Here is a 25,536-nt window from a genome sequence, read left to right as displayed (position 1 = left end):
TTTACAGGTAAAAGAAAGCAAAGAGGCTCTGACAAAATGCATAAGCTGCATTACTGAGAAGGCTGTGAAACCTTCTTTTCCACGTTGTGCAGAACAAAGAAGCACTAAAGTGCTTGATATCATATATTCGGATCTATGTGGTCCAATTAATGTTCCATCACTTGGCAACAACAAGTATATTCTAATTTTTATTGATGATTTTTCAAGATATTGTGTTGCATATTTCATCAGAGAGAAAAGTGAAACAGTGGAAATGTTCAAAGAATACATTGCCATGGTCAGAAACAAGTTCCAACGCGCTCCAGCTGTGTTGATGACTGACAATGGAGGTGAGTACTGCTCACGTGAAATGCAGACTCTCATGGCCAAGGAAGGAATTGTACACGTAACTACAATCGCTTTCACGCCACAGCAGAACTCCATTGCAGAGAGAAAATTTAGATCCATTATGGAAATGACAAGGTGCATGCTAAAGGAAGCATCCTTGCCACAGAAGCTGTGGGGAAATGCAGCTGACACAGCAGTTTATTTGCAGAATAGATTGCCAACAAAAGGAGCAGAGCGCACACCATTTGAACTTTGGCATGGCAAAGTGCCTAATTTGTCACACATTCGTGTGTTTGGAAGTCTGTGCTACTATCACGTGCCCAAAGAACACAGACAGAAGCTAGACTCCAGAGCACAAGCAGGTGTCTTTGTTGGATATGCATCTGGAGGGAAAGGCTACAGAGTATTGGACTTAAAAAGTGGCAAAACCAGTGCGCACCATGCAATTTATTTTGATGAGCATGCGATGGTTAACACAAAGAATACAGTTATTGACTGTTCCAAGGAGTCAGAATGGACTCAAGAACTTATTGACTTTCCTTCTGAAACCCCAAGAAGTGCTAATCTGCGTTCTAATGTCATAGCACCCCCTACAGGGAATGCACCAGAACATGCAGAGGATCAAATTCCTACTGGCTTCAGAGATGAAGAGGATGACTTAGACATGCCACCATTGGAGGAGGATGAGGATGTTGATGCGGTTCCAGAACCAGAGATCAGACGCTCATCCAGAACCAACAGGGGTGTTCCAGCACCACGGCTGTCCTATTTTGCAGGGTCGGCATCTCCACAGGAACCTTCCACATGGGAAGAGATACAGAAAATGCCACCTAAGGAAGCTAATCTCTGGAGGAAAGCCACGCAGGACGAAATGGATGCATTGCATCAAAACAAGACTTGGACCCTCACGGAACTACCTCCGGGTAAGAAAGCCATTGGCTGTAAATGGGTTTTCAAGATTAAGAAGGGGTCAGAAGGGGAAGTTCAACGCTACAAAGCTAGACTTGTGGCACAAGGATTTTCACAGAAATATGGTGAAGATTATGATGAAACGTTTGCACCAACTGTAAGATACAGTAGCGTGAGAATGCTTTTAAGCATTGCAGCATCCAAGCAGCTGAATGTAAAGCACATCGATATTGCCACTGCGTTTTTGCATGGACAGATTTCCGAGGAAATTTATATGAGACAACCCAAAGGTTTTGTGAAACCACATGAGGAACATTTAGTGTGCAAGTTGCAGAAGGGACTGTATGGTTTGAGACAGGCTGCTAGAGCCTGGAACCAGAAATTGCACAAAATGTTAACGCAACTTGGCTACAAGCAAGGAAACGCTGACAAATGCTTGTACAGTAAGTCAGGTAATGGACAATTCTCATATATTTTGGCTTTTGTTGATGACTTGATTATCGCGACATCAAATAACAGAGAATATGTGCAGATTGTGAAACACCTCAGCAAAGAGGTGGGAGTCAAAGAACTAGGAGATGTCAAGTACTACCTAGGAATCCAGGTGGAAAGAGAGGAAGACGGATCGTTCCTTCTCAGCCAGCGACAGAAAATAAATGAACTGATTGAATGCATGCAGATGCAAGACGCAAACCCAGTTGCAACGCCCATGGCCACAGACTTTCTGAAGAATCAGCAGGATTCGAAGCTGTTGCCAGATAACAGTGAATATAGGTCGGTAATTGGTAAACTTTTGTATTTAGTTACCACATGTAGACCTGACATAGCCAATGCAGTGGGGATTCTTAGCAGGAAAGTGAGTTCTCCCACTGAGCATGATTGGGCTGGTGTGAAGAGGGTGGTGCGTTATCTGAAGGGTACAGTGAACTGTAAATTAAGGCTACCAGCTGTCAGAAATCCTAAGTTAATTGGGTACACTGATGCTGATTGGGCTGGGGATAATGCTGACTATAAGTCAACAAGTGGTCATGTTTTTATGTTTGGGGATGGACCTGTTGTATGGGGCAGTTATAAACAGAACTGTGTAGCATTATCTTCCACAGAAGCTGAATATATTTCTGCATCGGAAGCGTGCCGAGAGATTGCCTGGCTCGATGAACTCATCAAGGACTTTGGTTTGGTGAGAAAGCAAGCTGTCAGTTTGCTGGAGGACAATCAGAGTTGCATAAAACTGACACAAAGTGAAAGGTTCCTTGCCAGGACAAAACATATAGGTGTGAGATACCATTTTATACGTCAGGCAGTTCAGGATGGACTTGTGGAACTGTCGTACTGCTGCACCAATGAGATGGCTGCGGACATCCTGACAAAACCCTTGCCTAGAGAGAGTTTCCAGAATCTACGAGTCAAGCTGGGACTCTGGGTGGTTGAATAAAGTTGAATTTGCCTGAGAAGGGGTATGTGGGATGTAAAAGGACAGGGGCAGTCAAACCCAACTTCCTTATATGGAACTCTACAGTTGGGGGTGAACTCTACAGTTGGGAGCTTCCAACTGTAGTGTATATGCCGAGTCTCCATGTCGCTGGTCAGTTGTTGTGTTAATCTCTAAGACAGTTTAAAAGCAGCATTATTAAAATGCACCGTTGGCACTAGGCCAAAAGTAAAAAGAGGGACTTTCTCTCAAAAGGAGAAAGTCACCATATGTATGTTATTTAGTAACTTTTAAGCCTGCCTCTAGGATCCTTATGTGACTAGATGATGATTACTTGTAAGTAAACGTTATACACTTTACCAAACACTGTGAAGTGTCTTATTGAAAGAGGGATAAAAAGGGGAAGACACCAGGACAATATTTTTAATGACTCTAGCGAGTCTATGCAAACTATCTGCTGCGCATATGAAGTAAAAAGGGAATGTTAGCTCTGCTGATATTATCGAGCTTGTAAACGCAAGTTGGGATAGGATATCTAAAACAATATATCCTCTCCCACATCCCTCAACATTCCCACAATATACAATCAGAAGAGGACTGTAGCTCACTAGCAGAGCATTTGCTTCCCAACCTGAAAGTTACCGGTTCAATACCCAGCATCTCTAGGTAGTACTTGTAAGGTCACCTATCTAAAACCATAGAGAGTTGCTACCAGTTTGAGTGAAAAATACTGAGCTAGATCAACCAGTGGTCTGATTCCATATAAGGCAGTCATTTATGTTCCTAGAGCGACATGGATCCGTCATGTTACAGTCAGTAGCCAGGCAGTTGCATTCTAGTCACATCAGAAAAGCCCTGAATTGTCTTTGAAGGCAGCCCACTATGAGGCAACTTGGAAGTGAATAGGGCATGAGTGACTGTAGCCAATTTCATTGCATAACTTTTTATATTTCATGCAAATGTTTGTCACAATTTACCTGTGGTATATGTCTGTTATTCAATTGAAGTTGATTATCTTAACTAATCCTGATGTAGTTCTTTGATCATGGGAAGGATGCTAGAAGGTAGGTATATTAAAAACACATTCCAGCAGAGTCCTTGGGTTCCCACTAGTAGAAATTAATGCAGGTGTGCCAGTTGGATAGGTTAGTTTCTCATTGCTTTAGAAATGATGTCTCTGAATGTTGAGAAACCTTCACTAACACTTTTTTTGTACTTTGTTACACAGTTCTGCCTCTGATAAAGGAAAAATGGCATTCAGTAAAGGTTATCGTATCTATCATAAGCTGGACCCACCGCCATTCAGTGTGATAGTAGAAGCCAGAAACAAGGAAGAATGTCTCATGTTCGAGTCTGGTGCTGTGGCTGTTCTCTGTAAGTAGCAAAACTCTGCAAATACAAGCAGATGGCTAACTTAATTATAAAAAAACCCCTCCTAATGCTAAAAAATGAAAACAGATGAAGAAATGTTGAGTCACCATATCGGTTGTGTCAGTGATCTAAATGTCCTTTGAATATTTCCTGGTCTTTTTTGCTTAAAGGTGTTTTGCCCTACTATATTTTTCAGAGTAATACATTTTTGAATTTATTGCTATTTCTTGAAACTTGCCTTAAAAGTCTACTTATCCTATTTGTAACATAAGCAGATGTAAAGGTAAACTGTGGCTGTTTAGCATTTTTGAGTATGAGCCTTGGGCATGGAACATCAGAACTTTTCATATCTGTTTTTAACTAGGCAGTTCAGCATTGTGTTCAAACCTGTAACCTAGAAGCTTAATTCAACTGGAAAGCTACACATGCCCCTGAACGGTGTCTCTTTTGGCATTCCTCTGAGCAGTTAGTGTGGTGCCATTGCAATATAAGAGGAGGCAACACTGGTTTAAATAGTATATTCTCCCATAATAGCAACCATGCATAGAAAGGAACTTTTGCAATTACTGCAACGTAAGTGCAAGCCTAATTAGTATCCAGAATCTTTGCTATATCTAATGGGGGCATCCTCCAACAAGCAATTTCCACCAGTAATTAGTTTAAGCCTAAACTTGCATTTCTTAGGAAAATGTTACTGTCTTTTCCCATGAGAGAATTCAAATGGCACACCTGAGTTTAAGTTATGACTGGCCAGGCTCTGTAGTGAGGAAATTTGTGTTGATGTCTGGTGACCTACTTGATGCTTGAGTTAATTAGCATTCGGTTACCTTTTCCATCCAGCATCCTCATTAAGATAATAACTCTTTGCGCTAGAGCTAATTCCTGTCAGGAAGATTCTTTCCTACAACTGGACATCTTGCAGCTGCCTTAACTATAGTTTTTAACTCAGGAGGCTGTTCAATGATGCTTATTTTGCCTTAGAGACTGCTCCCCACCCCGTTCTGACACCGTGGAGCAAAACACCTGTACCTTTCTCTTTTCTGCAACCTCACTATCTCTTAGTCTATGTAATTGTTTAAAACCCAGTCATTTGTATTTGAAATCCCCCCAAGGTGTGTTTAGGCTTCTAATGTCACTCTCCTGGCTCCTTAGCACCCACATTTGTTACATGTAACAAGAGCAGCAATTTATTATTACTGTCAAAGACCAGTTCAGTTGTTCCATGTAAGATAAGCTCTGCTCCCTCCATCTGTCTGTGTAACTGGAACTGTTTGAGCTTATGGTCCGGGTCAGGGATCCGCCACCTGGCCCGCTGAGGGGAACGGAGGGTCCGTTAGCGTACAGAAAGCCCCAGCGCCAATTGAGCAGCAGTACCTTTTCCAGCGGGGAAAGCCACCACACCTCCAGTGGGGATGAGAGGGAAGGAACCAGCCTGGCGGGGAGAGGGCTTAGGGATGCCATTGAGAGCCCCAGTGCCTCTTCTAGCCAGGAGCGACAAACAGGGAGCCTTGTGGAGAGAGGGCTTGGGGATGTTGCTGAGACCCTGCGCTCACCTCGCCTGGCTGGTCAGGAGGGAGGCACGCCATTTCCGTCGCCCCAGTTGCGCAGAGGAGTGAAACGCAAGGAGGGTAGGAAGAGACTTGGGGTGCTGAAGTTCTTATGCTGGGGGAGAAGCCGGAAGGGGCCACTCCCGGATTCTGCCAGCAACTGAGACAGACATGCATTTTGTAGCTCTGCACTGTAAATAGTTTGCACAATAAAACTGCAAAAGACTGTTTGGGCTCCTGCTCCGTTACTCGTGAGGCACCATCACATGAACCTTACAGTCCGGAACTTGGGTGGCCTGTGTAACTTTTAGCAACTAACCAATTTACTATTCTGCATGTCTTTCTTGACACTTTAAGCTCTAAAACCATTTTATTAATTTCCCACAATTCTGTGTAAAATAACATTTTATTTAAATTTATAGCAACATATGTTGTTTCTTAATTCCTCCAAGAAAGCAAGATATTATTGTGATTATTTGGGTATAACTTAGTGCACTAACCTCGATGTCACATAATTCTCTCTATATTAAAGATCCCCAAAGTTGTTATTCTATGCATAAGCATGTAAGGTACAGTTTCATGTGTACCTGGATTTTTTTCTTTGCTGAACAACATATCCAGTAAGGTGGAGACAAAGATTTATTCCTACTTATTTAGAGGGAAGTGGCATAGGGCTTAATAGCATTGCCTGGCTTGTATTGGAAAGGATGCAGATGTTCTAAGATGTTGTAGCATGAACTATAACATGAACTTCTGCTTTTGCCACAGCTGCACAAACAGTTGGCAGCTCTTAATAGGAATTTAGATTTAAAATGTATATTGAGCACTTCTGTTAACACACACCATCTAATCTACCATCAGGGGATTTAAATTATGGATGTAGCTAAGTGAAAGAATAAAATCTCTAGGGATGGAAGTGTTCAAGTGCCTGTATGTATTAACACAGCAAAAGAGGGTATATTTACATGCATGTAGGGTAGGTATTTAATACCTCAATCTTTGTAGTACACTCTCATGTATGTTTACTCAGAACTGAGCACCACTTAGTTCAGTGGGGCTTATTCTCAAGTAATTACCGTATGCATACCTAGCAGTTCGAAAGCACATCAAAGTGCAAGTAGATAAATAGGTACCGCTCCAGCGGCAGTGTGAATAATGTTTCTGTGCGCTGCTCTGGTTCGCCAGAAGCGGCTTAGTCATGCTGGCCACATGACCCAGAAGCTGTACGTTGGCTCCCTCGGCCAGTAAAGCGAGATGAGTCCCGCAACCCTAGAGTTGTCCGCGACTGGACCTACCTTTTTACTCTTTGGGTGGGGGGCAAACTTATCAGATTCTGTCTTAATGTATAAAGACAAAATTGACACTACCTTATTAGGAAGGCAAGCATAGATCACTTGTCATTTAAAGGACTACCAATTTTCCACTTTTATAACTACTGATCACGCCTCTGTTTTTCTTCATTCTTTAAGATTAGCTATTCTGATACAAAGATACTGTGTATTGGGATTTACAGAATGTCCAGGGAAGTTGAGTCATGTTTAGATAGTTTAGAAGTTGAGTCATGTTTACAGATTCATGTTGTTTTGCTTATAAATTTCTGGTATATACAGATTTTTTATTGATACCATGGTAGATGTTTTCCTGCAAGTGTATTGATACGTTTGCTTAAAGATCACAATCATATTTAAAGTTGATCAGTCACTCCACTATAAGCAGAATCTGGGAAGGGGAGGCAGAAGGAATGGGAGATTTATGTCACGTGTCAGTCACATTGAGTGAATAAATATAAAAGGGGGGAAACCTGACTTGCAGCGTTGGAAGGGGCCTTGCAAATTAGTTTGGCAAGCCCCCCACAATGTAGAGTGCAGTTACAGCATCTCTAATAGATGGCCATCCAGAATTTGCTTAAGCATCTCTAGTGGATGAGTGCCCACCCCTCCTGAGACAATCTTTCCCTCTGTTGAACTGCTTTTACTGTTAAAAGGTTTCTATTCAGCTGAAATCTGCTTCAATCCTATTTCTACCCATTGGTTCTAGTCCTTCCCTCTGGAACAAAGATCAGGCCTGTATGACAGCCCATCAGATGTTCAAAGACCCCTATCTTGTTATTCCCCATTTTCTCCAGGCTAGCTCTTCCAACTATTCATCATAGGATGTTTTCAGAACCTTCACCCCCCCTGGTCGCCTTTCCTTGGACACACACAAGCAGTTTTAGCACAGCCTTTCTTAAAATGTGGCATCAAGTACTGGACACAGTACTTCTGATGCATTCTCATCGGTACTGGATAGAATGCAATGATTACTACCTGTGATCTGCAACTAATTACCAAACTTAAAACCATGGAGAGACCTGGTGTGAACAAAGACATTAGATTCCTATCTCATTATACATGACAAAGCTATCTTTAGCCATCTCACCCCTTGCTTTTTCCTGTAAGACCAATTGCAGTGGTTAACAGTCAACAGGTTTTCCACACCTATCAGCCAATCACCCATTCCCACCACCCTTCTGAGTAATACCCCTCCCCATTCTCTCACTATATATAAGGGTCTGGTGACTTCTGCTTCAGTGTATCTGAAGAAGTGTGCATGCACACGAAAGCTCATACCAAGAACAAACTTACTTGGTCTCTAAGGTGCTACTGGAAGGATTTTTTTAAAAAAATTATTTTGTTTTGACTATGGCAGACCAACACAGTTACCTACCTGTACCTGTGATCTGAACACTATACAGGTACTATGTTAATGCAGCTTGTCTGCATTAGCTTTTAATAGTGTATTCTGCCTTTTATTTTCTTTTTCTTTTTTGCACTTATATGCTGGATCTTACATTTATCTCTGTTGAATTTCACCTGTTATTGTAGCCTAGTGTTGCAGGATTTTAGGATTTATTTTCTTTTTCTTTTGGATATTGATACTGTCTTCTGTGTATTCCTCCCAACTTTCTCATTTTCAAATCTTACAAGCTTTCCCCTCTTTCAAGTCATTAAGAAAATACTGAACAACACAGTGTGTGGGACTGAGCCCTGTGATATTCTGCTCAAGACTTTCCTCCAGTTTGATACAGAGCTATTAATGAGCGCTCACTGGGTAAAAGTGCTCAACCAGCTGTGGCTGCCTCTAAGCTATAGTATGGCCCAGTTCACTTACCATTTTGTCATCTAGGCAAGCATGGGAGACCCTGTCAAATGCTTTGCTGAAATCAAGATATACTGTATATGTGACACTCCCATGATTACATACTAGGCTAGAAACTCTTATCAAAAAGAACAGAAGGTTGATCTGACATTCCTTATTTTTGCAACCCATGCTGGCTCATAGAGTTTGATGCAATGTTTTTAGATGCTTATAGACCAAATGCTTAATAACCTTTTTTTGTTCTGTGTTGAGGTGCCTGGCCTGTAGTTTTCCAGATTCCCTGTGTCCCCATCTCAAATGTTCCTATCTCCAGTGTTTTGAGACTTGACTCATTCTCCAAGAGCTCTCATAAGATTAGTCAGTGGTTTTGAGAAAATACCTGCAAACTCATTTAGCACCATGGAGTCTAATTCATTTGGCCTTGGAGACTTGAACGTGTTTACAGTTGCTAAGGATTCTGTATCTCTTGGGAACAAAATAAAAAAATTCCTTCCAGTAGCACCTTAGAGACCAACTAAGTTTCTTCTTGGTATGAGCTTTCGTGTGCATGCACACTTCTTCAGATACACGAAAGCTCATACCAAGAAGAAACTTAGTTGGTCTCTAAGGTGCTACTGGAAGGAATTTTTTTATTTTGTTTCAACTATGGCAGACCAACACAGCTAACTACCTGTAACTGGATCTATCTCTTGGGGTTCCAGCCTCTCCTTATATCATTTGTCATTCTCTTCTCAGGTAGAACGCAGTATGCTTTGTGGTAGAAGATTGAGGCACAATATGAGTTTAAGTAGTTCTAATTTCACTGTATCACTTGTTTATACGCACTGTCTTGTCCAAGCAGCAGACTTGCCATTCCCTTCCTCTTATTCCAGACATAGATCTACAGGAGGCAGCAGGTGAGGTTGGGGAAAATTATATCGAGCAACAATACCATCAATACAGCTGCCCCCCCCCCTCAGGGATGTGTGCTTTCCCCACTGCTTTTTTCTCTATACACAAATGACTGTACCTCAACTGATCCATTAGTTAAGATCTTGAAATTCGCTGATGACACAACAGTTATTGGGCTTATCTGGGAGGACGATGAATCTATGTATAGGCGGGAAGTAGACCTTCTTGTTTCATGGTGCACCAGAAATAATTTGGTGCTAAATGCCCAAAAGACAGTGGAAATGGTAATTATTTTAGAAGGCACTCTTCCATCCTGCCACCACTTTCCATCCTTGGCAACATGGTTGTAGTAGTAGAGTCCTTTAAGTTCCTGGGCTCTATAATTTCTCAAAACTTAAATTGGTCAGGCAACATCAATAGTATTATTAAAAAGGTCCACCAGAGGTTGTATTTCCTGCGTCTACTAAGGAAATTTAAATTGCCCCAGGAAGTGTTGATCCAATTTTACAGAGGCATCATTGAAACTGTTCTCTGTAATTCTGTTACTGCTTGGTACAGCACAGCCTCCAAGATGGACAAGGAAAGGCTCCAACAAGCAGTAAGAATTGCAGAAAGGGTAATTGGTGCTAGCTTGCCTTCAATAGAGACACTCTATGCTACCCAAGTTAGGAAGAGAGCAGAGGGAATTGTCGCAGATCCCGGTTATCATCTGTTTGATTTACTTCCATCTGGCCGTCGCTACAGGACTTTATACACAAAAACGGCCAGGCACAGGAACAGTTTTTTCCCCTTGTGCCATTAAATTGTTAAATTCGTAGTTGTGTAGCAGAAGGGGAGGCCAGTTATGGGTGGGGTTTTCTTTGCTGTGTCATTGTATTGTGAGTGGAACAGTGTTTGTATAAGGTATGTTTACATTGCAATGTAGCTGAAGCAAAATTCCAAGTATGTTGGAAAATGTACTTGGCCAATAAATTAGTCCTAGTCCTAGTCCTTTTTTTTTAAACTAACCTCACAAGCAGCAGCTCATTCTTGTCTTATCCTTCCTGTTCATACAGTTTGGGGTGCACTGTTGTAAACATCCCTGGTTACATATATACCTCTTTCAGTCTCCTACGTATGCCCTTTTTATTTCTCAGTTCATCAAAGTGCTCTGTATGGAGCTTAACTGGCATCTTTCCCTTCTTCTTAAGACTGCCTAATCATGACCAGCATCTGCAACTCTGTAAGTTGTAGTTCAGCAACATATGGAGATCCACCCCGATTTAGAGGAACAAGAATTGCCATTAAAAATGCTTTAAATTTGGTTTGAAATTTCAATCCCAGAGAGACACCCCTCCTATTAATTTGTGTGATTATGATGTCACAGGTCTACTCCTTCATTGTGTATAAGTGAGTCTACTGCTACTGAAGTGGATTTTCACTGTGTCTCTTGCTATCAATTTGTCATGGCTGCAAAATCTTGGCTTAGCACAGCAGTAATAAGGATTAGAAGAATGTTGTATTTGAGTAGAAGGTCGTAGGCAAGGAGAAATTCTTTTTCTTCCCCACAACCCTTGGGACCTTAAGAGTTAGTGATGTTACTAAAATTTGTATTTGTTCTTCAGAAATATGAGTTTTGTCAGTTTGTAGTTGGATTCTAATTTCAGCTGGCGAAGAGTAAGTCCTTTCCCCCTGTCTCTTATCCATATGTACACCTACAAACTGAGCTTCAGTTCTATGACATTTCTAGAATCTTTGTACTATACATATAAGCTGCTGATACAGGCAGCAGGAGAATAACTGCAGGCTCTTTTTGCAGTACTTCATTTATTTGAATTGAACTGAAGTGGAATTTTCCCAATAACTTGTTTAATATAATCCTTTGTAATGGCCAGAAATTGTGCAAAGACCTGTTAAAGCAGGAGCTGAAACAGGATGCTGCAGTACTCTTAATGGCTTCCTGTCCATAGGCAGATGGATGAAAATACAAGAAGCTTCCAAGTCTGACAGAAAGTTACTCAAAATGGTATGCTGTCCAACTCAGTATTTCTGGGGAAAAGCTAAACCTCAGATCTCACCATGACAATGGAAGTACCATGTGGGATATGCAAGAATGAACTTAAAACATTTTTTGAATTATTTATAGTTTAACACTTAACACTATGTTTTGTGATTCTGAATATATATATATATATATATATATATATATATATATATATATAATGAAGTGGAAGAGTCTTTCATGAAAGTATAGTTCTTTTGCCATAATTTGAATCCTTCATATTTTATAAACAGCATCTGCAGAGAAAGAGGCAATCAAGAACATGTACTCCAAGGTGATGGATGCATATGGACTGCTAGGTGTTTTGAGATTAAATCTTGGTGAGTAAATCTCATTTTGGGAGTGGCCTTTCTTTTCATATGAAAACAGTAACAGTTAAAAGATTGCTCATGCCATCTTGCTGCCGGCAGGAGCGTAGCAAGGGGGGGCGGGGGGGGGGCGTCCCGGGTTCCATAATGGAGGGGGTGACAAATTATCAAAGAACAATTTTTTTGAAGAAAAAAAATGTTTTGAATTTTTTTTTAAATGCCTGCTCCGAAGGTCTTATCTTACTATACTAGGGATTATATAGCTATATATGAAATTTCATGCATATCGGTTAATATCTTAACCCTCCTCCACCAAAATAGCTGTTCACTTGGCTGTTTTCCTATGTCATGAAGGCTGAAATTTCAGTTCAGAGAACACTTACTGTTCCCAACCCTAACCCTGTGGAAAGCTATCTAATTAGACTTTAATTTGATTTTGAGATGTTTTTAGGAGGTAATTTAATTATTGTTTGATTTTATACCAATGTTATGTATCTTATGTTAGCCACCCTGAGCCCGACTTCGGCCGGGCAGGATGGGATATAAATAAAAGTTTTTATTATTATTACTTGTTATTATTCCTTTGTAAGAAAATATGAAATAACGTAAAACAGTTTTTGTGGGGGGGGAATCAATGGGGGGGGGTTGACAAGAAATTTTCCGCACCGGGTACCACCTGACCTTCCCATGCCTGGGGGGGGTGGCAAAAAAATTTTTTGCCCCCGGGTACCAATTTACCTTGCTACGCCCCTGGCTGCCGGTATAATTGCTGGTATGTGATCACCACACTCCAGATAAATTGATGATTAATTTTGTATGTGGAGCGGGAATCCCCCCCCCCAATTTTCCTTGGTGATGCTTGCTGAGTTTTCTAAATAGCATCTCCTGTTCTCCAACACTGAACAGCAAATCATTTTCAAAACTTTGGTATCTCATAGGCAATTAGATTTGTATTACATGGCATATGTAACGTGAAGAGAGGATTGGATTGCCTTGGGGATCAGAAGCTGAAAGTTCTGATGGCATACATGAGCCTTTGGCCATTAAATAATTGTTGGGCTTGTAGTAAATTACATTGTCTCTTCTGTGGTGTTCCTTTCGAGCATATGAGCCATGGTGGTATATTTTTCCTTAAGATATGAAGTTCATTTTTTTCTGAGAAATTTAAAATACGCCATTGGAATCAATGTTTCTAACATTTCAGTTTACACATACCTTATCAGTAATTATAAAACAAAACAATAAGCATACTCATCCTAAAAGTTGACATGGTTGCAGCTCAGCAGTTATTTAAAAACTTCTGTTTTACTGTTCATGTAGAATCAATTTCTGAAAAGTCTTATGTGCAAAGTAAACTTTAGAATTATGCAGTTACCTCTCTGTAAAGGTTTAATAGTTAAAACAGGGAAATGCAAAAGTGTGCCTTGCAAAAGTTTAAAACACATTGATTGTTCATTTACATTTTTTTCTTACAGGAGACACATTGTTACATTATCTAGTTCTTGTCACAGGATGTATGTCTGTAGGAAAAATCCAAGAATCTGAAGTTTTTCGTGTTACTTCCACTGATTTAATATCATTACGAATCGACCCATCTGATGAAGAACGCGTCTCTGAATTGCGCAAAGTTTTGAATTCAGGAAACTTTTATTTTGCATGGTCTTCTTCTGGGGTCAGTTTAGATCTTAGTCTTAATGCCCACCGTAGCATGCAAGAACAAAGCACTGATAACAGGTTCTTCTGGTGAGTTGCTAAGTTTTAGGAAGTCTGATACAGTGTGCCTTTGTATTTTGAGTTGTTGGATTTCTTGTCATTGCACGTGTTGAAATACTGCTTGCAGTTCTACCCTTTTGAAATAGTACTTCATATAAAATGGTTTTTAATGTTTTTATAAGTATTAATATGGGCAAATCACACACAAATACAGTACATAGAATGAACCATTTTGCAAACTCATGCTTAGCTGTTCTGGGAAATACTTTACAAGTGTTAAAAGGAGAAGTGAAAATCGAGTATTAGCATTACGTAAGTTCAAATTATTACAGTCACAGATACTAGTAACTTAAAAATATCTGTTTTGTGCTTGTTCAGATACACACAGAGAATTCTGTCTCTATAGAATGGTCATTGGTATTGTAATAGTGTAAAATATTAGATGCCTTGTCTAATATGCAAGGTTGTGTATATTTAGCGAATTCTGTGCAAGTTTAGCAGGACAGAATTTGAAATTTGATTAAATTAATTATAAAGGACAAGAATTTCAGTACTTTTAGAAAGCAAGTTCCTAAGGAAAAGATAAAGAAAGCAAAGGAATGGATGCAGTGATAACTCCTTCAGTTTTTAAACCCAAGTAACCTTCTAGTCCTGCATGACTCCATGTTTCTTCCCATGATTAGAAGAAGCAGAATACAGTAAGTAGTCTTTGTAGCTGAAACAAAGCGTTCTGCACAGAATATAAATTGATTGTACTTGCATGATACATTCATAAAACATGCAGAGCCCCAATAAGTTGTTTACTTACCTCAATGAATCATCTCTAACTATACAAGCTGCTTCTAATATACTAATGACACGATATATCTAAGCTGGCAAAGATAGTGGAGATTGTGCTTAAAAGCGGGGTTCGCTGACCCCACCAAAAAACCCTACTTTTATTTGAACTGTGATCACATGATAGTTTGAGTATCGGGATTGCTTCTATGGAGAAACACATCAGTGGGCCCTTTGTCTACTTTTTGAGTGTCCCAAACACTTTTAAAAGGATCCCCTCCCCAAAGGACACATTCTGAAATGGAGTTTAGTACTGCTTTGGGAATGCTGTGGTCTCTTGGTAACCTATCCAACATCAGGAACTCTGTTCAATATCTGGATCAGCATATTTATCTGAGATGGGTGTGGATTGCTGCCCAGGGCTGTGACATTTAGTTTCTGTACCATCCACACATGAAACTGTCAGACACAGGCATCGAGGGGGAAATCCTTTTTCAACTGGAGGTGATTTTACACATGTGAAATGTACCTGATTGTTTCAGATTTACGTGATTTACTCTAACGTGATTTACTCCCCACTTCCCAAAAAACTCTCTGTAGTTCAATAACCAGTATCTTCTCTGAAACTGGAAGCTTGTACTGTGAGAAATTCTAATTTACGGTATGCTCTGTCTTTATGCTGCCACTTTGCCACTAGAATGTGCAGGTTAGCCAGCCTAGTGAAACTGGACTTTCTGAAATGTAATTTGCTGAATGTTTGTTTTTACCTTTTCTCTTAATCTTTCCTGAACTATGTTTATTGCTTTGAAAGTCATTACAGAAGTCTTGCATAATTTAGAATTGTTTAAAATGGCTCTGTGTTCCACTTAAGCATACTTGCTTATATATGCATGCCATTATGTTTACAATGATATTTTAGTCTTCAATGCTTCATATTTTATATTGAAATTCCTCCAGCTAATGTTAATCTGAATCACTTCTTCAATAGGAATCAATCACTGCATCTTCATCTTAAACATTATGGAGTCGACTGTGATGAATGGTTGTTGCGTCTCATGTGCGGAGGAGTGGAGATCAGAACAATTTATGCAGCTCACAAGCAAGCAAAGGCTTGCATCATTTCACGGTTAAGCTGTGAACGAGCTGGGACCAGATTTAATGTTAGAGGAACAAATGATGATGGTCATGTGGCAAATTTTGTTGAAACTGAACAGGTATGACCTGTGCACTGTATTGCTGCTTTGTATTATTCTCACTAGGATATACAAATAGGGGTTAGGCATAGCTTGGTACAGGGCATGACATCTAGTTTACATATTTAGCACGTAAGGCTATCCTAACTTGATTTCTACCTGCTGCCAACTGCAGTTATTTTGTATATAATAGTATTCAACACATTGGCCACCAAACCTACATTTGTGGTAGACAGGTTACACTTCTTCTGTCATAACCATGTTCTGGAATGGTAATGCTCAGTTGGTGAAAATGAGGACTATTTCCACAATTAAAATTAAAAACACCATTGTTGAGACAGATGTGTGTATCTCTCATCCTTCCAATCTTAATAGTAGACATCAGCACATTTTCCATGACATACTAAGCCAAGCCATGGTTTAGCATGGATCCCTGGCTGTACAGGTTCTCAGGGACGCGGCGGCGGCTGCTTTGCTCTTCCCCAGTCTTTTTTCTGCTGCATTCACTAAGCCATGGTTTAGAAAATATACATTATTTATACATACATACATAATGTTATTTGTATGCCACCTTTCCATAGTTAAAACCATGGCTTACAGCATGAAAAAATACATTATTACAAACATAACAAAAGTAGTCATAAGCAATAAAACATTCAAAAAGGACACAACCAAATCATACAATTGTTGTATTGTTGTTATTATTAAATCATAATAAAGTATAAAATAAAGATATACAAAATAATCAAAATATACAAAAATCAGCAACAACATTCCTGTGCCAACAAAAAACCCTAAATAACACCCCAATCCAAAAGTCTGTTCAGCAGCCTCAGCTTTTATATATTTACAAAATGTATTAATTGTTTCACATTTAAACATTTTGAAGCAATGTACAACAGGGGTTTCATAAAATCATAACATAACATAAAGAAGAGCATAAAATATAAAATATTCTGCTGTCAGCTGAGATCCAACAAAACAGATTAAGTATTACACTAATTGTCTGGTGTCAATCTATATACTGTAAACCATCATTTATCACAATATATTATTTCCACAGTTGCCTATTTTATATGGATTAATACATAGTTTATGTAGCTAGAAAATGATTGATTTTTTTCATTAAAATCACTGTGTATTGGTGCAACTTTGGTGCAAAGCTTTCAAATTTCTTTTTCTTTTCTTTTTTTTGGCCTTAGATTATGTTGGGTCAGAATAAGTTTTAATGTGTGGGCAAATGGCATGGAATAATTTGAACAAAGTTTCTGCATAAGGTAACTAATTGCTTAAGACAACTAATAGAATATTATTTCTCCAACAGGTGATATTTCTAGATGAATGTGTATCATCCTTTATACAAATTCGTGGATCTGTTCCATTATTTTGGGAGCAACCTGGCTTACAAGTATGAGGACTATATCTTTTTTTAAATTGCATTTCCCCATATTAGTTGAAGTCTTCCTCCACCTTTTTCAAGAATCAAAGTCCAGTAATTTAAGGAGAACATGTTATATATACAATTCAGTGGCATGTAGGACATAGTGGGAAAACATTGTTTAAATTGCTACTGTTTGGTCAGGCAGGAGTGAAAGTTGCTTCAAGCCTATTCCTTTTTGCCTCAAGTGACCTTAAACTATGTCAGCTCTTAGATTTATATTATTTTCTTTCTTTTGATCAGTTAGAAATGTACCTGGCAGAGCAACACAAAACCCTGACTGGGAACAGTGGATGCACCACCGCACCTGAAATCCTGGGAGGGGCAGGGTGTGTTGGGAGGACAGTTTATTGGAGTGGGGGGTGCTGCACAGCTTTGGGTCATGGTCTCTGCCTCAAAAAGTTTGGGCATCTTTAGCTGCAGGACCCACTGTTGAAGGCCAGCAGGGAGACAGATGCTCACCATCCTAACTCCCCCAGTTATCAACATTTGGAGCAGGGGGTGGGGGGTGGGATTGGATTGTAAGTACAGTGGTGTTCAGTTTTCGAACATTATCTGTTCCGGAAGACCATTCGAGTTCTGAAACATTCGAAAACCGAAAACTCAAAACGGAAATCTCAATATGGAAAACTCAATACGGAAGCCATGTTACCAGTTCAACTTCCGAGGCGTGTTCAAAAACTGAAGCATTTACTTCTCGGTTTACGTCGTTGGAGTTCTGAAATTTTTGTCAACGGAGATGTTCAAAAACCGAGGTACCACTGTGTTATAATAGAAATGAGGAAAGAAAAAGAAAAAAAGATTCAGAAGCACTATGCTCTTGTGTCTTTTAATTACTGTACAGCGTAATAATTTGAGTGCTTTATTAATAAGATATGATTGTATCCAAAAGGTTTGTGGAACAATAATGCATGCAATTTTTTAAAACTTGAACATTCTTTTGTCTCAGGTTGGATCTCATCGTGTCAGAATGTCAAGAGGATTTGAAGCAAATGCACCAGCGTTTGACAGGTAAAATTCCTTTCTTCCTTCTAGCAGGAGCTATTCATTTTGAGTACTCTAGTAGGCAATATTTCCACGAAGTTCTTAAATGCATGAGTGACCCACTGGGAACTGGAGGAAATAATACCAGTAACTAAAGGTTAGCATGTGCATTGCTAAACTAAAGTAACAAATGAAAGGTTTAAAATGAGATTCTTAGGAACTTAAAAGCCATATTTCCATTTTCTGTTGAGTGGGCTTCATCTGTGTTAGGAGTGAATTCTGCATTGTATGTAAGTTGTCACAATTCTTATACTGGTTTTGGGTTTTCTCCTGTGGCTGATTTTCATAATTTCATCCATCCTTTTAGCTGTTCTTTTGCCTTTTCAATATAAGTGGTTAAATATGATGTGTGTGTATTCCATTCATTGATTTAAAGATGCTAGCTATTTACTAGATCCAATAATAACAGATTTCCCCCCACCTTGCAGGCACTTTCATACCCTTAAAAATCTATATGGCAAGCAAATAATTGTGAATCTTCTTGGCTCAAAAGAAGGGGAGCATATGCTCAGCAAAGCCTTTCAGGTAAAATATGATCTGGACCTATTTTGTAAAGGAAAATCTTGTCTCATAAATGGCAAATCATTATCTCAGTTTCAGTATATAAGTAATTCCATTAATGTTGTGTTATTTGACTTTTAATAAAAAGAATGTGATTTTGTAAATCAAAAGCTGATTAAAGACTACTTCAGATGTAATTTTCTTCAAGCATAGTTCTGTCTAGAAATTAACATATCACAAATATTGCAATAACAGAATAGATAAACATTTTGCTGTTAAAACCAATTGGCAGTATCACATTTTTTGCTACTACCAAAATCTTGTTCCATGACATCTATATCCCATTTGTTGCTAATATACGGTATTTGTTTCTCCTTTCTTCCACCAACTTCCTCAGAGCCATTTGAAAGCTTCTGAACATGCTGATGACATCAAAATGGTGAACTTCGACTATCATCAAATGGTCAAGGGTGGAAAGGCAGAAAAACTACATGGCGTTCTTAAACCACAGATCCAGAAATTCTTAGAGTGTGGATTTTTTTACTTCGATGGAAACGAAGTTCAAAGGTTTGGATACTTGTCTTCTGTTACCAGATACATCTGGTTTAACACTTTTGGAAATGAAAGAAGAGTCAGAAAAGGGGAGCTCCTTTTTTTTAATAAAAAAAGTTGAGACTACTTATTTATGAGGAAAATGACTGAAAATGCTGCAGCTGTAACACTGCATATCTGCCTTCCACAATGAACATTCTGTCCTCCCTTCACTTGTTTGCTTTAATCAGTTTGGTGTGGCATCTGCACCAAATTTAACCAAGGTTTGAAGAAAGTTCTGATTAATATGTGGTTAATCTTAATGCAGGGTTAAAACCAAGTAAAGGAGCTATTCATACGGGGGGAGGGGTGCATGTGATCACCCTAGCCTTAAAACCAAAGTGCTGAGATTTAGCAATGGTCTGATATATTTTCAAAAAGCCATAGCTTCTAGCAAAAAGTAAAAGCTACATTTTTTACTACCAAGCCAGAATTATTTTATATTTATTTTGAATTTTCATAGAGCCAGTTGAAAGAGGGGTAGTGGAAATTAAGAGTATTTTGGCACCGTGCTGTATCTAAAATGCACTGGTTGCAATGGGTGACTTAGAGTAAAATCTGACAATGTGTTTTTTTGCCTTTTGAGTTCTTATGAAGTCATTTAATCATTGTTGTTTTTTTCAAAATACCATTCATTAAAAAAGTAGGAACATTATTCAAAATTATTCATTTATTAAAATAAACAAATACATCTGAATGTGCCATGGCATGGCTTTTTTTTTTTAAGCTCCAAAAACCTAGTGGGTAAAATTGAGAAGAACTTGTGTTGATAGTTATTTGGCTAATGATCATACTTCTGTTTAGTACCTTGGTTAAAAGTTTTGTTTAAAGTTTTGTGTATTGTGTGCAATTTTAAAATTGTGTGTTTGTTGTATACTTGGCACAGAACTCAAAGTGGTACTATAAGAACAAACTGCTTGGATTGTCTGGATAGAACAAATTCTGTGCAGGCATTTGTTGGCTTAGAGGTAAGAATATAAAGGTATTATAATTTAGAAGTGTTTTAATGTTGACATTTGAAAAGTTCACATACTGTTCAGGTGTTGCCTGATCTGTGTTCCTCTCACACTATTTGACTTCTTCCTCTTCTCTCCCTGCATGTCCTCAAAATCTGCTTCAGAAGGCCCCCCAACCCTCTACAACAGATTTTGAGAATACACAAGGGGCTGCTGGCAAGAGTAGGGGAATTTTTTATTGCACAAGAGGAAGTTGGTTGCACAAGCAGAACAGCAGTGTTGGATACAATCATAATTATTTCTTATATTATTCTGTCCACTGATAGCTTTATATCAATTTAAATTGTAAAATCTGTAGTTTCTTAACCAGAAAAAAGGGGAAACCAAACCAAATGAAAGCTTTCAAAAATAAAATGTTTTTATACAGATTTGTATTTACCTTTGGTTTTGCCTTCCACATTTTTGCAGATGCTGACAAAACAGCTAGAAGTTTTAGGTTTAGCTGAAAAGCCTCAATTGGTTACTCGATTCCAGGAAGTTTTTCGGTCCATGTGGTCTGTTAATGGTGACTCAGTCAGTAAAATATATGCTGGAACTGGAGCTCTTGAAGGAAAAGCAAAGGTAAGTAATGTTTTTAGTAGTAAAATTTGAACATTGTAATTCTCAAGGGCCAAATAGTGTTCTTGTATACAACTGTTATTTTCCAATCTTTTAAGTGTCTGGGTATGAATTTTCCATTATTTAGCACTGTTTTCTACTGAATGTTGAAGCGGGCTCTTTTTATCTACTAGTCTTGAATCTGCATGTTTCATCTAAAAACTTCACTCACTTCATTCCCTGCAGTGCTTTATTTAACTTTACTCATTTATCCAAAGTTCATCTAAAATGTCTGAGCCAAAATTAAGGTTTATTCCTAGGTTTTGTAGATGAAGCTATTACCTTGCATCCCATAGTAACTTATTAGTCCTGATATTATTATTTTAGAGTTATTTCATTCAAGTTCCAATGCCAAAAAATCTTCTGCTGATACAAAAAGCAAAAGTGCTGCTGACACAGGCACTAGTAGCTGGTAGTTGCCAATACTCACATAAACCTAGAGTTCCATGCTAGTTGCCTTTAGTTGGGTAGTGTGTGTATTAGGGCTGGGTGATATATCGATATATCGTCCAAAACCGGTTTGATAGTCTGCATTGTGATATCAGTTCCATAATTTTTGACCTGGCAATATATTGTGAATCATGATGTGTGTGCGTGTGCACGCGCACCATGCAAAAATCACAATGTGGGGGAAACCGTGAAGGCAGCCAATTCTTCTTTCAGTTCTTTCAGCCCCTGTTTCAACCAGCTCGGCTCTCCCCTGCCTCATGCAGGAGGCAGCAAATCACAAGAGCAGGCACCGGCAAATACCACAATGCAGGAAAACCCATGAAGCCAGCCAATGCCTCTACAGAGCTCCATCCTTATTTCAGACATCGTGATATATTGCTATATCACCATTTTTAGCTGGTGATATATCACGAGATTGAAAACCAGATATCAGCAAGCCCTACTGTTCACTTCTACATAGCTCCATCCTTATTTCAGACATTGGGATATATCAATATATTGTGATATTTAGCTGGTGACTATCACGATGTTGAAAACTAGATATCACTCAGCCCTTGGTTGTGTGTTATATCGCACAACAGAATTTGATACCGTATTCTTAGTTACAGTTTTCTATTTTTGCTTGTGGCCTTGAAAATTGTATCTTTTCAGGGCACAAGTGTTACACAGCAGGTTTTACAATATTTTCATTGCTGGTTTTTGTCTGTTAGTACTTTGCGTGTGGGAATGGTGGTTTCTTATGGGTTGTATCCAACTAACTCATTGTGTCCATAGACTGAATCTGCAAGTGCAACAGAGCTTTCCTTCCCTCTCCTCTCCATGCACTTCCCAGAACTATTTTGGTTCCCCCCCCCCAACTATCCAGAGCAGATTTGGGAGCAGTGCAAGAGTAAGAGTGGAAAGGGAAGTTCCACTGCACACACAGAAGTTGTTATGTGCATGCAGTGATTCAACTGGATGAAATCTCTGCAGTTTAATCTTGATTGTATTCACCTTTTCAAACTACAACTAACCTGAAATGTGTGTTTAACAGTGATTATTTCAAATTTTAAGTACTATGTTACTATTTAACATCTTAACTAACTTTTCTTTTGCTTTCCTTTTGGTTCATTTCAATTATTTACCTGATATGTAATTGGTGAGTGTAATTCCTGAATACTGCTAAATGTTGAACATTCGTAAGTGTTTAAATATGTATTGCAACCCAAATTATTGAAGGTACAAAATGCTAATGATTTGGTTTTAATGACTAGATTCTCCTATACTGAACCTAATGACATTTTTAATAGAGTTAATTGGTTATTATATGTGGGGGTTTTATTTTAAAAATACTGCCTGTGAACTAAAGAACTAGTTCAAGCAAGATTAAGGGCTTGTCATGCTCAGTAGAGTATTTGACATTGAACATATCCCCATGCCATATTACAAACTGGTTTTGAATTTTCCTTTCAGTGGCAAAAGTCCTTTGGCATGACTGACTGTTTGAAAAACTCAAGCCCAAATCCCGTTCATTGCAGGCAGCAGTCCTCATGAGCTGGAAGTCTTCAGTTTCGAAATATACATGCAGCACTTGTAACATATAAATCAGCCGCAAAATAGACAGCAGCCAAAAGTAGATTTTTGGGCATATAGGATAGCTAGCCTGATTTCTAAAACGTCATGATTGGGTAGATAGAAATGCATGGGAAGGAGCTTGTGTTGACAGAACTTAATGCAGTAGCAAATAATTTAGTCACTGAGGTTCCTATTGAAAATATGTTAGACTGGAAGATCACAATTTGCATAGTCATAATTTACATTTGACTTTATATACCTGTCATTTTACTTTATCTGATAAATTTAAAAACATTTGGTAGATATTTTGAACTCAGTGCAGTAGGTGTTCTGTCATGAGGGCTAGAACCTTTTGAAAACAAGAACTAGGATTTTGAAGGTTTTCACCACACTAATTCAAACAAAAATGTTGGAAGGGGCTGTGTGCTACCTACAGCTGCTTACAGAGTTGAAACCATGGTTTCAATTTATTCAGCTGGTATATTTTAATTTTGTGCATATGGATATGTACCAGTACACATGCATATAATATACATATTATCATAGCATATTGATATGTGTATAGTATTTCCATATGCATTAATGTGTCAATAAAGCTCTGTATATTGCCACTCAATGTGTGCTTTGATTGTTACTCACTCCATATGTATAGCAGAAGTGACAATTCCTGTAAAAACATAGCATTAAAAGGAGTGGATATTTTTAAAGCACATTTCTAAAATATCTTTGCATGCAATATATACATACCTTGTGTGTGTCCAGTGCTTGTACACACCTCACTATTTTGGGTAAAGGCAAAGTATTGCATGGCTGCTTCGTGTGACTTCTGTCCGCCTCCGATTCTCTGCAAAATTCCTTGGGTTGTGTTTATATTCTCATCCTGCAAAAAAAGAAATTATACTGCAGCATAAACAGAAATGAATTGGGTTTAATACCAGCTTGTTATTAGTAGATTACAGCCTAAAACTGTATGCTATTGCCAGTGTTCTGTAAGTAACTTGATAAAATATTTATACATATTCCTCCCTAATAGGCTGGAAAGCTGAAGGATGGTGCACGGTCAGTGACCAGAACAATTCAAAATAATTTTTTTGATAGCTCAAAGCAGGAAGCTATTGACGTTTTGTTGTTGGGAAATACCCTAAATAGTGATTTAGCAGACAAAGCACGGGCTCTCTTAACCACCGGCAGTTTACGTGGTATGTATTTCTAGGTTCTTAATTTATATGGCAACAATTAGTACTAATAAAGCTGTGGTTGGATCCAAAGCTGTCCTTCTGCACTGTTTTACACCTTGTGCTGCTGCATTGTGTAAGAAAACTGCACCTAAATGCAAAAACTTTGTGTAGGCTCTTGCAGAAGAGTGAGAACTGCTTTAGAGCCTCCTTGTTCCATCACTGCACAATTTTTTCTGCTAGCACTTGTGGGCCATCACTAGCATCCATTTTCTTTTTGTAGTTTTTGGATCCATCCTGATACATTCTGTGTTCAAGTAAAACTATTATTAATGTCATCTTAATAGCAATCTGTTTATAAATAGTCTGCTCTTTTTAAATTAACAATTTCGGATTACTACTATTGAAGAATCTAGTAGGATAAAGGAATGAATACTTTCCTAATCAGATTTATTAGATAATATGCATTACTTTATGCATTAATTGTTAAATATCTTAAGAACATGTATAACGATAAATGCTTATACTTTAAGGCTTGAGCATCTAGATAATCTGTTTTGGGAGTCTCAATGGTACTTGCAAAGCTCAGCAAACAAAATTTTGCAGTTCTTTTCAGGGGCATGTGGCATTACAAAGTCATTGTGAAGTAATGGAATAATACGTAAAGCTAAAGTTAGGAACTGTTTCATAGTGTCTAGATGTTTTAAGAGTAAGTGGTGTAATTCCACAGCAACGTGATCTAACTGTTCAAAGTTGACACATAAAAGGGTGCCTAAAGTGTCCTGGAAACTTAAAAGTGTTGCTTGGTTAACATATAACACCTCAACTAATTTCTTTTCTTTTCTCCAAATGCATCCATAGTTTCAGAGCAATCATTGCAATCAGGTATAGTATAGCACCCATTTGGGAAGAAATTTTATCATGTTAAATTCCTCTAATTTTTTCTCATTCTGAAATACATGCATGCAGGAGAATCTGTTTTATGCATTTGGTTGGCAGTGAGATGCACTACAAGCCACTTCAAATGAAATGCGGCAGGCTACTTCTTCATCTTATGCACTCATAGAGTGGCTTGCTGGCAGGTCAGAGCTCTCTGCAAGCCTTGAGGAGGAAGAAAGAGAATAGGGTCCTCCTTCTGTTTTCATATGGTCCTGCACAGTGCTTTTTTCTGGGAAGACGCAGGGGTGTGCCTACCCCTAAACATGGGAGCAGATTCCACCTGAGTTAAATCATTGGGCGGTCTAGCTCCGTATTGTCTTTACTGATTGGCAGTGGCATCTTAGATATTTGGACAGGAGTATTTCCCAGCTCTACATGCAGGTGCTGAAGCTTGAACTGGGGACCTTTCACAACTCAGAAAATAGCTTCCTAATGTCTCAACAAATGAAACTGATGTGTAAAAATGTTACATGGAAAAATACGAGACAGACATTGTACATACCTTTGTAAATCAAGAAAATCTTTTTAAAAAATACTTTAAAGAAAAAGAAAATAGCTTTGAAATACTGGGTTGCAAAACATTG

General features: G+C 38.6%; 1 protein-coding gene across 13 annotated transcripts in view; it reads left to right on the top strand.

The window, feature by feature from the left end:
• The window catches only part of SYNJ1 (synaptojanin 1), a 55,576-nt gene that overhangs the window by 5,545 nt on the left and 24,495 nt on the right, over nucleotides 1-25,536 (top strand). For 9 of the 13 annotated variants that reach the window (XM_033146933.1, XM_033146930.1, XM_033146928.1 and 6 more), the window contains exons 2-13: nucleotides 3,897-4,042; nucleotides 11,890-11,976; nucleotides 13,440-13,707; nucleotides 15,443-15,668; nucleotides 16,972-17,055; nucleotides 18,035-18,096; nucleotides 18,558-18,654; nucleotides 19,028-19,197; nucleotides 20,108-20,189; nucleotides 20,646-20,798; nucleotides 23,872-24,037; nucleotides 24,875-24,898. In XM_033146933.1, coding sequence (XP_033002824.1) covers nucleotides 3,897-4,042; nucleotides 11,890-11,976; nucleotides 13,440-13,707; nucleotides 15,443-15,668; nucleotides 16,972-17,055; nucleotides 18,035-18,096; nucleotides 18,558-18,654; nucleotides 19,028-19,197; nucleotides 20,108-20,189; nucleotides 20,646-20,798; nucleotides 23,872-24,037; nucleotides 24,875-24,898 — 1,565 coding nt within the window. The remainder of the gene's footprint in view (nucleotides 1-3,896; nucleotides 4,043-11,889; nucleotides 11,977-13,439; nucleotides 13,708-15,442; nucleotides 15,669-16,971; nucleotides 17,056-18,034; nucleotides 18,097-18,557; nucleotides 18,655-19,027; nucleotides 19,198-20,107; nucleotides 20,190-20,645; nucleotides 20,799-23,871; nucleotides 24,038-24,874; nucleotides 24,899-25,536) is intronic. The other 4 variants (XM_033146925.1, XM_033146936.1, XM_033146929.1 and 1 more) reach the window with 2 other exon arrangements.

This window comes from Lacerta agilis, chromosome 4, assembly GCF_009819535.1.
Source record: "Lacerta agilis isolate rLacAgi1 chromosome 4, rLacAgi1.pri, whole genome shotgun sequence".
NCBI lineage: Eukaryota > Metazoa > Chordata > Lepidosauria > Squamata > Lacertidae > Lacerta > Lacerta agilis.
This window is presented reverse-complemented; position numbering and strand designations above follow the sequence as displayed.